The sequence below is a fragment of the Ictidomys tridecemlineatus genome, chromosome 4, assembly GCF_052094955.1.
Source record: "Ictidomys tridecemlineatus isolate mIctTri1 chromosome 4, mIctTri1.hap1, whole genome shotgun sequence".
In the NCBI taxonomy this organism is placed as follows: Eukaryota; Metazoa; Chordata; class Mammalia; order Rodentia; family Sciuridae; genus Ictidomys; species Ictidomys tridecemlineatus.
The window spans coordinates 50,833,416-50,848,369 of record NC_135480.1 but is presented as its reverse complement, the minus strand read 5'-3'; the positions used below and the strand labels follow the sequence as shown (position 1 = coordinate 50,848,369).

General features: G+C 45.4%; 1 protein-coding gene and 1 pseudogene across 6 annotated transcripts in view; both read right to left on the bottom strand.

Moving 5' to 3' along the window:
- Galnt18 (polypeptide N-acetylgalactosaminyltransferase 18) overlaps positions 1–14,954 on the bottom strand; it is a 331,708-nt gene that overhangs the window by 39,011 nt on the left and 277,743 nt on the right. For all 6 annotated transcript variants that reach the window (XM_078046486.1, XM_078046484.1, XM_078046485.1 and 3 more), the window contains 2 exons: positions 11,819–11,956; positions 6,692–6,787 (listed from right to left, as the gene is read on the bottom strand). In XM_078046486.1, coding sequence (XP_077902612.1) covers positions 6,692–6,787; positions 11,819–11,956 — 234 coding nt within the window. The remainder of the gene's footprint in view (positions 1–6,691; positions 6,788–11,818; positions 11,957–14,954) is intronic.
- LOC144377441 (endosome-associated-trafficking regulator 1 pseudogene) lies at positions 1,906–4,986 on the bottom strand (annotated as a pseudogene).

Genomic DNA, 14,954 nt, shown 5'->3' with positions numbered 1-14,954 from the left:
CCAATTGCTGCCACAACAAAGTCCCACACCTTCCTGCCCTGGGAAATGGTGTGTCTTGAGGCTGGTCCCAAGCATCCATGCCTTGGGCACTGACAGCTCTTCATCTCAGCACGAGCTGGTAGGAAAGGCCAACTGGGGCAGTGGTCTCTGGACAGCCTGCCTTGGGGGATGGGGAACGGAGACCCGAATCTTCTAATTGCTGCAGCTCCAAATCAAGAATCTGATTGACAAAGGCAGCTCCCAGGGTTCCTGGTAAGCACAGCCCAGATTCACAACTTCCCAGCACAACTGAGTTTCAGAACAAAGGATGGAGACAAGCAGGTTGTCAGAGTTGGCAAAGCTGGGCTTAGAGATGCCTCAATCCAGCGTCACTGTTTACACATAGAAGATCAGGCCCACGTGACACCAATCAATGGTAGATGAGATCACAAGAGTCATCAACCATTTGGTGTAGATACGACCAAGAGGATAAATGGGGAAGCCCTGTGGGATGATGGGCTGGATCTGCCTGATGACTGTAGAGAACACAAATGATGTAGGGCTTCATTGAACTTTCCACTTAAGATTTGTGAACTTTAAAGTCAAATTATACCCCCACCAAAGAGTAAAACAAAATAAAGGCCCAAAGAAGGTAAAGGTGACATTGCAAATGTGTGGCAAGACCAAACCTAGGCCTTCTGAGGTCCACTACACTGCCCTTTCCCTGAATCCACTGCATTGTTGCTGCCATAGCAACTCAGTGATGCTCCAGTCAGTTTATGGACCAGGATATAAACTCATGACACACAGTAAATGATGTCAAGGAGAGTCAGTTCAGTGCAGGATGAGGGTATTTGCACTTGGCAAGAATCAGGCTTAATGAGTAGTAGTCATGGTGACACTGCGGCTATAGCAATCCTAATAGCTTGCATTTATCAAGTATTTACTATGTGCCAGGCACTATTGCAAATACTTTACATGTATTAAATTATCACAAGAACCTTTACAATACATGTAATTTGTATTCTTCCATTTTGTTTTGCTACAGAAAAATACCTGAGTCAGGCTACTTTATAAAGAAAAAAAGTGTATATTTTGATCATGGTTTTAGAGATCTAAGGGCCTGAATTCATTGGTACCCTTCTTTCTAGCAGAATTCTAAGGTGGTACAGGTCATGACAGGGTAACTGACATGGAGCACATGAGTATGTCTATTCTGGTCTCACTTTCTCTTCTTATAAAGCCACCAGGATTCAATCAAAGGCTTTATCCTAATAACTTACATAATCCTCATCACCTCCCAGAGGCCCACCTCTAGAACACCATAACTGGATCAAGTTTCTACTCTCTTAATATCTTACAATGAAGACTCAGTATCATCACATGAACCCTTGTTGAACACATCCAAACCAAGCCAAAGCCACAGCATGATTGGAAACTCTATAATCTGTACATAAGAAAATGGGCCCAGATTTAGAAAACACGTTGGGATTTCACAACTAGAAAGCTTTAAAGCTAGACTGGAGCAGTCTGGTCCCAGAATCTGCTGCAACCACAGCACAACCTGCTCCATATTAGACCATCTGTAGCTGATGGAGAACTGGCAGCCTGTGCTCAGGCCAGCACCTGCCGTCTCACAGAGGGGTCATCCAATACTTGTCCAGTGGTCCAGACAAGATCATGAGGATTAGAAAGTAGAGGGGGAATTTACAAAAAACAAACTATTGTGGCCTGGCCATCTTGACCCAACCTGGGGATATTTTGAGATTAAAAAAATAGGCATTTAGCTTTGCTACTTATTAGAGAAATGTAAGTAAAGACACAATGTGATACTACTAGACACCCACCACAGGGCTACAATTAAAAATACAGATAATACCCCAAATTGAACAATTAAAAATACAGATAATACCCCAAATTGAACAATTAAAAATACAGATAATACCAAAAATTGACCAAGGATGTGGAGCAACTAGAACTCTCATAAACAGCTGGTGGGAACAAAAATTGGTTCCACTCTGGCAGCCTCTTTGGCCATACACTTGTTATTTTGGGCTACTATAACAAAGTACCATAGACTAAATAGTTTAAATAACAGAAATTCATTTCCTCACAATTCTGGAGGCTGGGAAGCTCTAGATTAAGATGCCACCAATTTGGTTACTGGCCAGGGCTCTCTTCCTAGCTTGAGAAAGCTGCTTTATTTCTGTGTCTTCCAAGTGGAAGAAAGAGAGTAAGAGAGTACCAGCAAGTGAGCCCTCTGGTGTCTATACTAATAAGGCCACCAATCCTATTAGATCAGGGCTCCACCCTTACCATCTCACTCACCCTTAATTATTTCTTTACTCCCAATACTGCCAGGGTTAGGATTTCAACCTATGAATCTAGAAGGGATCACAATTGTAGCATGCTGTCCCTGACCCCCCTAAATCATGCCCTTAGGAATGCGAAATACATTCACTCCCCTTCAACAGCCCCAAAGTTCTTAACCATTCCAGCCTCAACTTTGGAGTCTGAAATCCAAAGTCTTATCTAAGCAGCACCTAAATCAGGTATGGGTGAGGCGGGGAGGTAAAATTCATACCAAGGCAGCTGTGAGCCCATGAAACCTGACAAGTTGTGTGTTTCAAAAATTCAATGGTGGGACAGGTATAGAAATAAATAAAATTCCTTTCTGAAATCTAGAGGTTGGAATAACAGAAGGGGGAGGAGTCAGACAAGTCTAAAACCTGGCAAACGGCAAACTCCATTACCTTTTTTTTTTTGAACTTATCAATGTTCTGGGACGAAAATGGAAGGGCACTTATTACAGAACTGCTGTTTTCATGTTTAATAATTTAAAACCTCACTGAATTTTATAAAAATTTCTTCCAACAGATTACTGAATCTATAAAACAGCAAGAATTTCACAAGAAGGACTGCACATAAACCACAAAAGCAAATTGTGGACAAGAGCTGCTCCTATTGCAGATGGTCAATAACACTGTTTTAGGTCATGAACTTGGTATCTCATGGTAAATACTCTGGGTGAAGACTGCGTAGTTTGGGGCCCAATTGCACATTCAGATGAAGCACTGCTGATCAGGGCTCTTGGAGCTGGGAGCTGGAAGCATCCAGAGGTCCTTAAGACTTGTCATCTTCCTCTTTTATTTTGGAAATTCTTTTTATTTATTTTAGTTGTCAATGGATCTTTATTTTGCTTATTTATTTATTTATTCTTTTTTATTGATTTTTTTTATATATGACAACGGAATGCATTCCAATTCATATTACACATACAGAGCACATTTTTTCATGTCTCTGGTTGTATATAAAGTATATTCGAGATTTAAGGATTTCAGAAACAAAATTCAGCGTTTCGGCTCCAGAAACCAGCTGCTTGATGGAGGCGTGTGCAACTGTTCCTGACAACATGGAGATTCCGCAAGGCCTTGTCAGTGCTCTGCTTTCCCACCATCAGGCTGGCACCCTGGCCCGACCTCAGGGCTTCATTCTCGTGCTTGCAGTTGGAGACGTGCGCCTGGCGCAAGTTGATTTCCTATATCAGCTTCATGAGGTGGTTTTGTGCCTTTCCAGCCCGTTTCTTCATCAGCTCAGGTTCTGCTCCACCTGCTGGACCACTGACTCCAGGTCGGGCCGGTCCCTCTCCTCCTTGATCATCTTCCGCTCAGGCGTCCTTGCCATTTCTGTTTGAGTTTCAGGGAAGCTCTGAACCTCATTCAGCTTTCTTCTTAGCTTAGCATTTTCATCTGTCAGTACTTTGTAACTTATCTGCAGCCTCCGCAGGTATCTGTCTCCCAGAGACTCCCCAGGAGTTATAAACTCTGCAGGAGGACTCCTTGCTGGAGACGCCAGAGAGATGCATGCATCTGTGTCCCTCAGCCTCCAGAGGCACAGAGCCCTGCGAGCTTCAACCAGGAAAAAGGAAAGGTACATGCCACAGGGTGACGTGCTGGCCCTGGCCCTGGAGGAATAGCCTTCTCCACAGCATACGACAAATAGGCCCCATGCCACCCATTGCCCTCATCTTCCTCCTCCTCTTCCAGGATGTTGCTAGTCCTTGGGGGGTATGCTATTGGTCTGGTCGTGTCCTCTTCCAACAGATCAAGATTCTTGGTTTTCAGAAACTCTTTAAAAACAATATGTGCCTTGACAGTCTTCAGTTATTTAGGGGCAACTCTTCTAAATTTAGAATTGCAATTTTAGGAGTACATGCACACACAATAACACTGCTTTTAAGTCATTGTTCTCTTCTAGAGTTAGGTGAACTCTGGGAATGTCATCAATTCAGAATAGGTTACCCTATGGCATTATTGAACAATGATTCTCTATTCTAATTCATTCAGTGAGCCATCTCTCTGGTCTGTGTCTTGATGTCCTCTTTGTGTATCAGAACGGATTTGCTTCTGCAAGGTCTTCTAGTTTGTCATCTCCAAAACGTGTCTGTGAGCTTCCTTGGTACATTTTCCCTGTCCACAGCCAAAATCCTCAGGAAGATGAGGCTCTGGGCCAGGACAGAGGGGGCTTGCCTGAACAGAGGCCTGCCTACACTCCCATCCTCTGGCTGTCACTTCCACCATTCGCTTTTAAGGACCAAAGATAGTCCTCTTTGGCTTAATTCTCTGCCCTCCAGGACCTGGGAACAGAAGCAGCCTCATGCCCATAGCCCTGCAGGTGATCCTGCCTCCTTGGCTACAGAGAGGGTCTGTGGGGGGAGTGGCAGCCCTAGCAATATCTCAGTGGCCTTTGGCATCTTTCTTCCCTTTCCCTGAGAGAGACTGGTCCACATTTGCCGCCAGATAGAGCTATGGATCCAACAGCCTTCCTCATGCCCTCCCACTTTCCCTGCTTCTTTTGGTTCAAACTGACAGGGTGGGGAGCTGCCATTTGCTGGTGAGATCCCATCTCTATTCCTCTCCTCTGCTGAGAGGGTTAAGTCCCTGAACCACACTCAAGAACTATCAAGAGCTACACCTTTAGTGTTCTCTTCAGAGCAAGGTTGCTCATGGTTTGTGAAGTGGATAGGCTGAAACTTCTCCAAATCTTCAGGTTAAGGTTAGGAGAGGTCATAAATGTGGAGCCCTGATCTGATAGGATTAGTATCCTTATAAGATTCCATACCCAAAAAGCTCATTCCTACCCTTTCTACCTGTCCTGAGAGCACATAGAGAGAAGGCCCTCTGCAAGCCAGGAAGAGGGCCTCTACTAGAAACCAGATGGGCTGGCACCTTGAACTTGAGCTTCCCAGGCTCCAAACCATGAGAAAACAAATTTCTGTTGTTGAAACCAACCAACCTGTGATATTTTGGTTTTTTTCAGCCTGAATAGACTCACACAGGCAATGTCACTAAAAAATGAACATACACCAACACTACTTTTAGGTATAAATCCAAAAGCAATGAACATATATGTGAACCACAGGACATGAGCAAAGATGTCCATTGCAGCAGTATTTATAGCACTTCTAACCCACAAGAGATCAGGGGCCCATCAACAGCAGAACACAGAGTAAACTTTGGTATATTCATAGCATGAAATAGTATGCAGTAATGGAAATGAGAAAATTACAACTACATGAAACAGGAAGAATGCATTTCATGAATGCAGGAACCAGTACAAGAAGGTATGAACCATATCGTAAGATATTGTTTACTGAAAATTCAAAATCCAGTAATTTTTTTTAAAAATTTGGGTGCTGGTTACATAAATGTGTTCACTCTGTGAAAATTCATTAGGGCTGAACTCTTATAATTCACTTTTTTTCTGTAAATATGCTGTACCTCTATTAAAAGTTTACATAAAGATACTCACCTATTAAAAATGTCACACCATCTTACTATATATAGTGAACAGTGAGTTGCTGTATGAGGTGGTGTGTGGATATTGATTTGTGATGTCACAGCAACTGAGCCCACAAGAAAGACCAGGTGGTAGGATCCCAAAGGCAGATCACTTAGGGAGTCTCATTGTTCATATGCAGGGTATCAACATGTGCCTTGACAGTCTTCAGTTATGTAGGGGGCAACTCTTTTAAATACAGAATTGCAATTGTAGGAGTACATACACACACAATAACATTGCTTTTAAAGTCATTGTTCTCTTCTAGAGTTAGGTGAACTCTGGGAATGTCATCAATTCAGAATAGGTTACCTTAAGGCATTACTGGAAAATGATTCTCTATTCTAATTCATCCAGTGAGCCATCTCTCTGGTCTGAGTCTTGATGTCCTCTTTGTGTATCTGAAGCATAGCCATTTAAAGGGGAATGTTTGAGGATAAGCCATTTTCCTGGTAACTACTAGGTCACAAGAGCTGGAAAGGAGTCCCATGAATGTAATTTTAGCCCCAGTTATGACCTACTCTAGGATAGAGACTGGCACTCTGGAGAGACTCGGACACATCAGGAGCCTGTGGGGAAGTGCCCAGGCTCCCTCCTGCTAGGGAGGGGCTTGATCGCCAAAACAAGGACTGTGATTCACCTATCACCTGTGTTTGTGTTCTCATCTCCACGCTAGAGAATCCTGGTCCCCAAGCATCCGCCCTCCCACCCTCCTTCCAGGCAACACAGGTATCCTCTTATGCTCATGAGAATACTACCTGGTGGAAACCAGAAGCTGCTGGCCCGAGGGCAGCCACCACAGAATTTAGCCATTCTTCTCCACACCAGACACCCACTTTACACCCTCTGGCACAGGGCTCTCTAGAGGACTCACCTGAGGTGTCATCCCATGGCAAATGTACATGATGGGAACATTCTCTGTATCTGGCCCCTGATCAAGACACAGATCAGTCTTCAGGGAATTCTGTAGCTGCACATCAGAGGAGAGATGGCCACACCAAAGAGAAGAGAGAAAACACATGCATTAACTCAGGAGAAACAGGTGTTCCCCAGAGCCAATCTTCTTCACCAACCCAAGGTCCCATGAACACCATGGAATCAGCACATAGCAGCTTTTCCCTTGCAGAAAGGTGCAAGGGGAGACTGGCCTCCACCTAGGGAGACATAGTCACATCTCATTCAACAGCAAGATGGCTTTGGGGAGCTGAGATCTTCTGTGTAAAGTAAGACACACAGGTGTGTAAGCAAGATGGTGCTAGGGTCTTCTCCTCTGCCACTTCTTGGGGTCTTCTGGGGTCCTCAAGAGTGGTCTTTACTCTAGAGAGTTGGGGGAAATGGGCAACATGTTAGCTGTCTGTGGCCTTGGAAGTCCTCTAGGAACAGATCTTTCTCTGCTTCCTGCAGATCCAGCAAGGATGTGGCCATGCCCCAGTGGTGGCCTAGCTTCTGAGGGCCCTCCACAGAGGGAGGTCCAGTGGGAGATGGAGAAAAGAGGGGCCAGAGTTGAAGCAGGAGAAGAAAAATGTACCTATCCTCACATCCAGGGACATGGACCCACAGTCTTGGTGATTACAGAACATATCTGGGCAAGAGAGCCCATATTCTACTCCCTTGTGCTAAACCCACTCACAGTTGACCAACCACCGCTGCGTAGAACAGTGCTCCTCTAGCGCCAGCTTAGAATGAATAAATGATTCTGTTTCTCTCCTCCTCTCTCCTCCCCTATCTCTCTGAAATTTGGCCACTTCATCTTCCTCTTATATTGATGAAAATCTCAATGAGATCTGGAGACTGTGGTTAATGGGGGGCAGTCACTAGAATTATGGGGCTATTGAGATTAAGTGTGGGGAATCAGGCCATGTGCAAGCAGAGAAAGCTGGTTATGACCAAGGATGAGATAAAGCGTGAGAGAGATAAAATTAGAGGCGAGAGAGCCATTCTGCCCCCGCTCTGGCTTCAGTAGCTCCCTCGCTTGTATGCCCATGACCAGCCATACTTCAGTTCCGTGCCCATAGGGAGTTTGTGGTACCTTCCTGCCACCCCTACTTGAGCTCGCCTGACTGGGTTTCTCTTAGCAACACAAAGCCCTGTTTAGAAGAGGGGGCTGGAGATCAGAGTCCAGAAAGACAGAGGCAATGAACAAGAAGCAGGTCATCTTTCTGGGGAAGGCCAGGGACAGAGAGCATCTGGGCTTCTGTTGTCCTAATATATTGTGACAGGAGTGAGATGAACTCAATCAAGGGGCACAAATTTAGTCTTCTCTCCTAGCTCCAGTGGGTGAGGACAGCTTCATCTCACACAGCTTGGAAGTTCTGGAGAAATTGATATGGATGTGTGTTCACTCCCTAGACGGGGGCCCCAGAGTCAGCTAGGCAGCTGTCCTTTATCATGTACCCACTCCTGAGCTTGCCTTGTGGGAGGACGGCGTATAAACACATTTTGGACTTGTCCTGCACTCACTGAGAGGCAGGTGTCACATCTCAAGCCAAGCAGTGGACTCCATCAGCAAGACCTGCTAACTGCCATGGTAAAGAAAAAGACCCAGGTAGCCCTGATGTTAGGCTTGGTTTTTCCCTGGTTTCTAAAGCCACTCTCTGGGTGAGGGGCGGGTGTCTTCTGTTACAGCCCTCCCAGGCTCTGTGACCTCTCTCCCCCATAAGCAGGTGGACTCATTGAAGCAATGTGGAGAGCCAGGCTGGGATGGATTCCTGGTTCCAATTGTGTGGTCTTAGGCAAAGCAACATAACTTCTTCCTGTCTCTTCCCTCTAAAATAGGGATAATAATAGTGCCTTCCTCGTAGGGTTGTGTGAGGGTTAAGTAAGACAACATCAACAAGTGCTCAGCAATGGGGCTGGCAAACTGCAAATGTGCCATGGCTGTTAGCTGCTATTTTACTGCCAGAACCTTCCTGAAAGCCATTCAGGGAAACTAGCTTTTACGACTGCATCTCAGTTCCACATACCGTGTGAAGTACCTTCCATGTGTATCACAGCTACTTCTCAAAATAATCCAGCCAGGTCTACAATATTATCTCTTTTTAGGATGAAGTAACCATGGTGTAGTAGCAAGCTCCACCTCCCCTCCCTGCCTGTGATGCTTTTCCCACTGTGTGGGCACGTCTCATGTCACCCATTCTCTTCTCACTGGCATATTGCATTCTTGTTGCTTCTTCATCTGCCCCTGCCCCCAATTAGTCACCAGGCTGAGTCTCTGTCTTTCTCACTATATAGCACGTGGACCAAGGCACAAGGCATTCACTACTCATTGAATGAGTGTATGAAGAAAATGAACACATGAATGGCATTCTGAAATGAGTGGCATCAGAGTTGGGCAAGCGGCAGAGCTGGGGTCTGTCTGACTCCAAAGCCCAGGCTCTTTCCGACATAAAAATGGCTACAATCCTGAAGCTATAAAACATGCCCCATGAAATGGGTTACTATAACCATTAAGGTTTTGCACATTGTCAAGGTTACACAGCAAGTAAGTGGCAAAGCAAACGTTCAGAAGCCAGACATGTCTGTTTCCAGGTGCTGCTCCATCTTTGCTCCCAGCACCAGAGCTGGAATTCATCCAAAGCTACTCCATCTCCTGGACATGAATCCCAGTAATCCAGGGGAAGCCTATTCCCACACAAGGAGGGCCACAGGTCCTTCTGCCTGCACGAGTCATAAATGAGACCTATCAGAGGATTAGTGGGCTAGAGTATAGACTTCACACTGACCCAACTGGGAGACCCAGAAGTTTTGACCTGCAAAATGCAGTTTGGGTAAGAGCTGACAAAGAAAAAGAAAAAAAAAATCTTTGCAACAGAAAGACATCTGGGCTCTCTATTGTAGAGTAAAAAAGGATAACCAGGAAGAATAATTCAGACCCAGTAAATTCTCTTGCTTTTGTGGCTGCATCTTGCTCCACCCATCTTTACCTTTTAGCCCATGTTAATGGCTCATTATGTTCTCTGGACAAGCAAGCATGTCTCTGCTCATGTAGGAGCTGAGATTCTACCACTGCCATGAACGAGGTGGAGGGAGGAGAGGCTGGCTGTGTTCTGCAAGGAGCCAGTAGATGAACATGCAGGGTTCAGAGACCTCCACCAGCCCTGGGGATGGGACACAGCTCAGCCCTTTGGAACCATGAGCTGATGTGTCTCAGTATGACAGAATGAAAACAGTCCAAGCTATGGGCTCAGACAGATCTAGATCACAACCCTGTATATGCCACTTACTATTTGGCCATCCAAATGTTTCTGGGTCTGGCATCAAAGGGCTACATGGTAAACCTGCTGCATATGTATACTTACTTACTTGTCTTACTTCAAGTCAGACACTTTTACCTGAAGGATGAGAATCCCTTTGGCCAAGATCCAGAAGTATCTTGGACCATGTGCACACACCTCCACTCTTACTGCTTCCTCTGCCTCTCTGGGTAAGTTTGGCTAATTCTGTTCAGTTACTGTCAATAGCCTACTGAGAACATAAGTCTGGAAGTTGACCCTGACTCAGAGGTTTGGAGCCAGCCAATAGTTTCTCTGGAGCTATGGTAGCATCACTAACCTCTCAGGACTGGGTCTAACAGTGGCCAAGGCAGTGGTGTTGCTTGTGAGGTAGAGGGGACCAATGGACACCTTGCAGTACAATATGTTTCCATGGTGATGGCAGGATTTGGAGCTTCAGATAACAGTGGGCAGCAGCAGCTGAGATGTTTTCTGACCTCTGAATTCCATCAGCTTGAGAAGATTAGAGGCGAGAGGCTTCGGGCAGTTCTCTTGGAACATGCCAATCACATCTGAGAACTCTTATGGGAGGATATGTGTCCTTCCTCTAGGCTGGCCTCCTGGACCACAGAGATTCTGGGTGCACATGTTCTGAGATCCCAGCTTTGGGTACTTTAGAATCCCAGGATGTTAACATTGGGAGGACCATTGAGAACACTGAGTCCAAACCCACAGCAAGGACTCTTTCTGTTCTCAGAACAATGCTCTGTGCATTGAGTTCCCTGCTCAGGCAGGCTTTGAACTCAGTTCAGACCACAGGGCATCAAAAAAGGGGCTTCAATTCGACTCAGTTTCACTGTTGATTATCATTATATACTATGGACGGGTAACTTTTTGCCTCTCTGTTTCCCCATCTATAACATGGAGATAATATAATAATTTCACAGAATGGTCTTAGGGGCTTAAATCAGCAAAAACCAGGTGAGATAGCACCAAATTGATCTGATGCTGTTTAAAATACCTTAAGAGTCGTAGGGTCTTGAGAATATTGGGAAAATGAGAGACTTTATCATGTTCAAAGTATTTTAACCTAGAAAACACATTTATATATATATATCTCAGATTTGCTTCTATTCTATGAGGACAGTATTAATTTATTCCATTTACCAGATAAAGAAACTGAGGCCCACAGACATGAAAATACTGGATTGGGAAGAGGCTTAGATCTGAGCCAGGCCTGTCTGACTCAAGCCTTATGTTCTGTCTCCACTCCCAGCCTGCTGCCTCCCACTGGGGAGAACTGTTCCATCCCCATCAAGAGGTGGGAATACCACATCCCTCAAAGTACAACAAACTATTTCTCAGAATTCCTTCCAGGGAGGCTCTGCATGTGCACAGGAGCATTACCTTTGGTGGAAGAGTACAGGGAGGTTGGCAGGACCTCAGTCACCCCAGCTGGGAGAACAGTGGTGTTAATCATATCACTTTAAAATCTTCAGCTAGTTGGTTCTTGATATTTTAATGAGTAGAATATGCATTTTGGGGGGCCAGAGCTGAACTGCTTAGAACAATCAAGGAGAGACAAATACCCACTTAAGGGCCTGGAGAGTTGCTGGCTGTGAAAGCAAAGGCTGTCTCGCAGGTCCAGAAACCAGCACTGAGTCCTCAGGTCCACTCTGGGTCCCCTCCGTGGGGCTTTATTCTCTCCCTTCCCTTTCTTCCTTAAGCCTCTTTCTGGTCTTGCTTTCTGTCTGCATTTAAATGAAACCCCAAAGAGAGCGCCTCCTTACCACCCCGTAGGCAATGATGTCTGAGTACATCCTCATCTCTGGGTACACGCTGACCAGGTACCACCGGAAGGTCTTGCACTGCAGCTGTTTCCTCAGAGCCTTCCTCGCGGTGATGTCCCCAATGTCGATTCCTGAGTCCTGCACAGGGACAGAGGTACAGGTACAGCAGAGGCAGAGGTACAGCCACCACCCACTGCATCTTCTCCCTGATTTCCACCTTGGTATGACCCAGTGCCCCCAACCCAAACTCTCAGAGACTGGTGCGAGGACCATGTGGGGCGTTACTTCATGCATCCGCACACACATAGCTCAACCCTCCAACCATCCCTGTTTGCATTCTGAAACATGGGAACTGTCATTAAAAAGCCATGGAACATAAAGATGCTGGATCCTTAGATTTTTGAATTAAAAAGCTATAGACTAAGTAAAGAAATGGAAAGAATACAGTCTGAGTAGGCTTTTCTCTACTTCAAGAGAAAAGAAGAGAGATTCTGAGCTGTGGGTGAGAGGGACAAGAAGGGGAAAGGAACTGAAGATAGAAAATGTTAATTCTGTTAACAGTGTTTAGAACCATCTAACAGCTAAGGTTACACAAGGCTTCCAGCGTACCAGGCCCTGTTCTGTATGAGACATGCTTATGTATTTGTATTTTCTTATATTTATACAAATGTGTATTGTCCCATTTCAACCTATAAAGCAGCCCTATATATTTTTCATTTATAGATGAGTTGAGATGGAGATTCAGTAACCTCTGGTAATTGGCTCAAAACCCCACAGCTGAGATTTCAACCCAACCAACCTCCATCTAGAGTTTGACTTTCACCTTACCCTATGCCTGTGGTAACCCTGCCTCCTAAGGCCAAGTCCTTCTGGGAGAAGCAGGCTCTCTGTAGCATGGGCCTGGTGTCTTAGGGAGGAGAGCTCCAGGCCACCAGGGTGCAGCAGCAGCCATGGGGCAAGCAAAGGAGACACGAATGTGTCCATGAATGAGAGGGACAGAGACGTTCCCATATTTCTTGTGGTCCCACAGCAGAGTGGGGAGCACCAAGGATTCCCAGGCCTGCACACTCATGGCTGGGTAGGGCACAGAGCTGGTTAAGCAAGAGCTGGTGTTGCAGCAGAGGACACTGTATGAGACATGTGTCTCCATGATCAGATGGAGATCAGAGACGGCTCAGAGGCCACCATGGAAGGTGTGGCACCAGAGATCAGATGAGGCATGAGGGGTCTCATAAGATGCCAGCTAGAGTGAAAGCACAGGAAAACAGCAGGTAGAACTGTCTCCTACCCACACTGGCCTCCTGCTACCTGGGTGTATGCTACAACTCAAGCACCAACCCCAGTAGCCAAGTCAGTGATATCCATCTGGACATGCTCAGAACAAGTGTTGGGAGGGGTTTGAGTAGAAGTAAAATTCAGATAATACCAAAAAATATATTTAGGTTTACTCATCAGGGTTCAGGCAATGTAAAGATTTGAACCTGCAGCATCCTGAAGGTCAAGATTCCAGATGTCTGAAGCCCATTTCAGCCAGGACCCATCTTCCTATTCTGAATAACTCACTGTTGATTTGTCTGCTACCCCATCTGCTCCTGCCAGAGCTTGACCATGGACTGCTCTCTGAGCCCTGCTCCGCTAGATTGTAGCCCAGTTGGTCTTATTTCTGTACCCCACTCAGCTCTGTGCTTGAGATATAGCACTGAGATGAGTTTAGAAAATATTTATGAAGTAATGAATACAGACACTGGTAATAAATGTGATCTTTCCACAGTTTCCACCCCAAGGGATCTGTTATGTATTAACCCTTCACATTTCTCTGTATTTTATCCTTTTATCACAAAGCTGTTCCCCAGATGCATTTATTTCTTCTTCCTGAGTGCTAAGATGGCCTTCACATGACTACAAGTTAACTCTGTATGTTGGCCATTAGCACAACCTGTCTTAGAAGGCCTCTGTGTTTTCTTAAAATTCTGGTTTCCCATGGGAAACCTTTCTTCCTGCACTCAGGAGTGGAACGAAGGTTGTCTCTGCCCTCATGGGTTAATTAATGATGAGAGAGAGATGATCTACCTCAGGCCCCCTCTGTTTAACTGCTAGGAAGCCCAAGAACCAGCCCCTTTCTGAGTTGAAATTTCTGGATATCGAGACCCCTTCCCTTTTCTGGTCTTTTGATTGACTCTTGCTTTTCTGCTTGTCTGCACTGTGTGTTTACTATAAATTGCATCAACTCCTTTTTCAAAGCAAGGGGTCGTCAACTGAGAAATAAGCAAACTTCAGAGAAGGCTACCTTGGCCCTTATTATTAGAAAACAATAACACAGATTCTTCTTTTTGCTGACTGTTTAGTGTAGTGAATGGAATGCTTTCTTCCTCCAAAATTTGTATCTACTGGAATCTCTGAATGTGACTTCACAGCTCCTTGAAAGATATAATCAGTTTGCAATCTCAAGAAGAAATCATCTTGGATTCAGGGTGAATCCTCAATCCAATGACTGATATCCTTATAGAAGAACAGAGAGGGAGATCCAAGTACACAGAATCACAGAAGGGATAGAACCATGTGGAGACAGAGCAGAACTCAGAGTGTTTGAGCTATACCCCAAGGAATACCAGGAGCTAGCTACCAGAAGCTGGAAGAGGCAAAGATCTGCTAAAGCCACTGAAGACAGCACAGCCCTGCTGGAGTCTTAAATTTAGACTTCTGACTTCCAGACTGTGGAAGAATACATTTTTGTTGTTTTAGCCACCAAGTTTAAGATAATTTGTTTTGGCCGTCCTAGGAAACTAACAAAGTTAGCCACCCCCAAAATGACTCAATATCCCTGTCACATGGTCACAAAATTTCAGGTAGCCAAACCTAAAGAAGATCTATAACCTAAGCCCCATGGGAATATCCCTGGCACTCGGCCTGTCTGGGAGAAGCAGGGGCTGGGAGAGAGTCCCCAAACCTTAGCTTAAGAAAATAATGATGCTTTGCTGCAGGTGAACTCTCTGTGTATTAACAAACAAACTGACTTTCAATTAAAGCAGCAAGGATGCAAGAGCTGGAGGCTTCTCTTATCTCTCATGAATGTGGGGGCAGGTGAGGCCGCCAGCTCTGCTCCATGCACAGCCCAGGGGAGGGCTCAGCCTAGGAG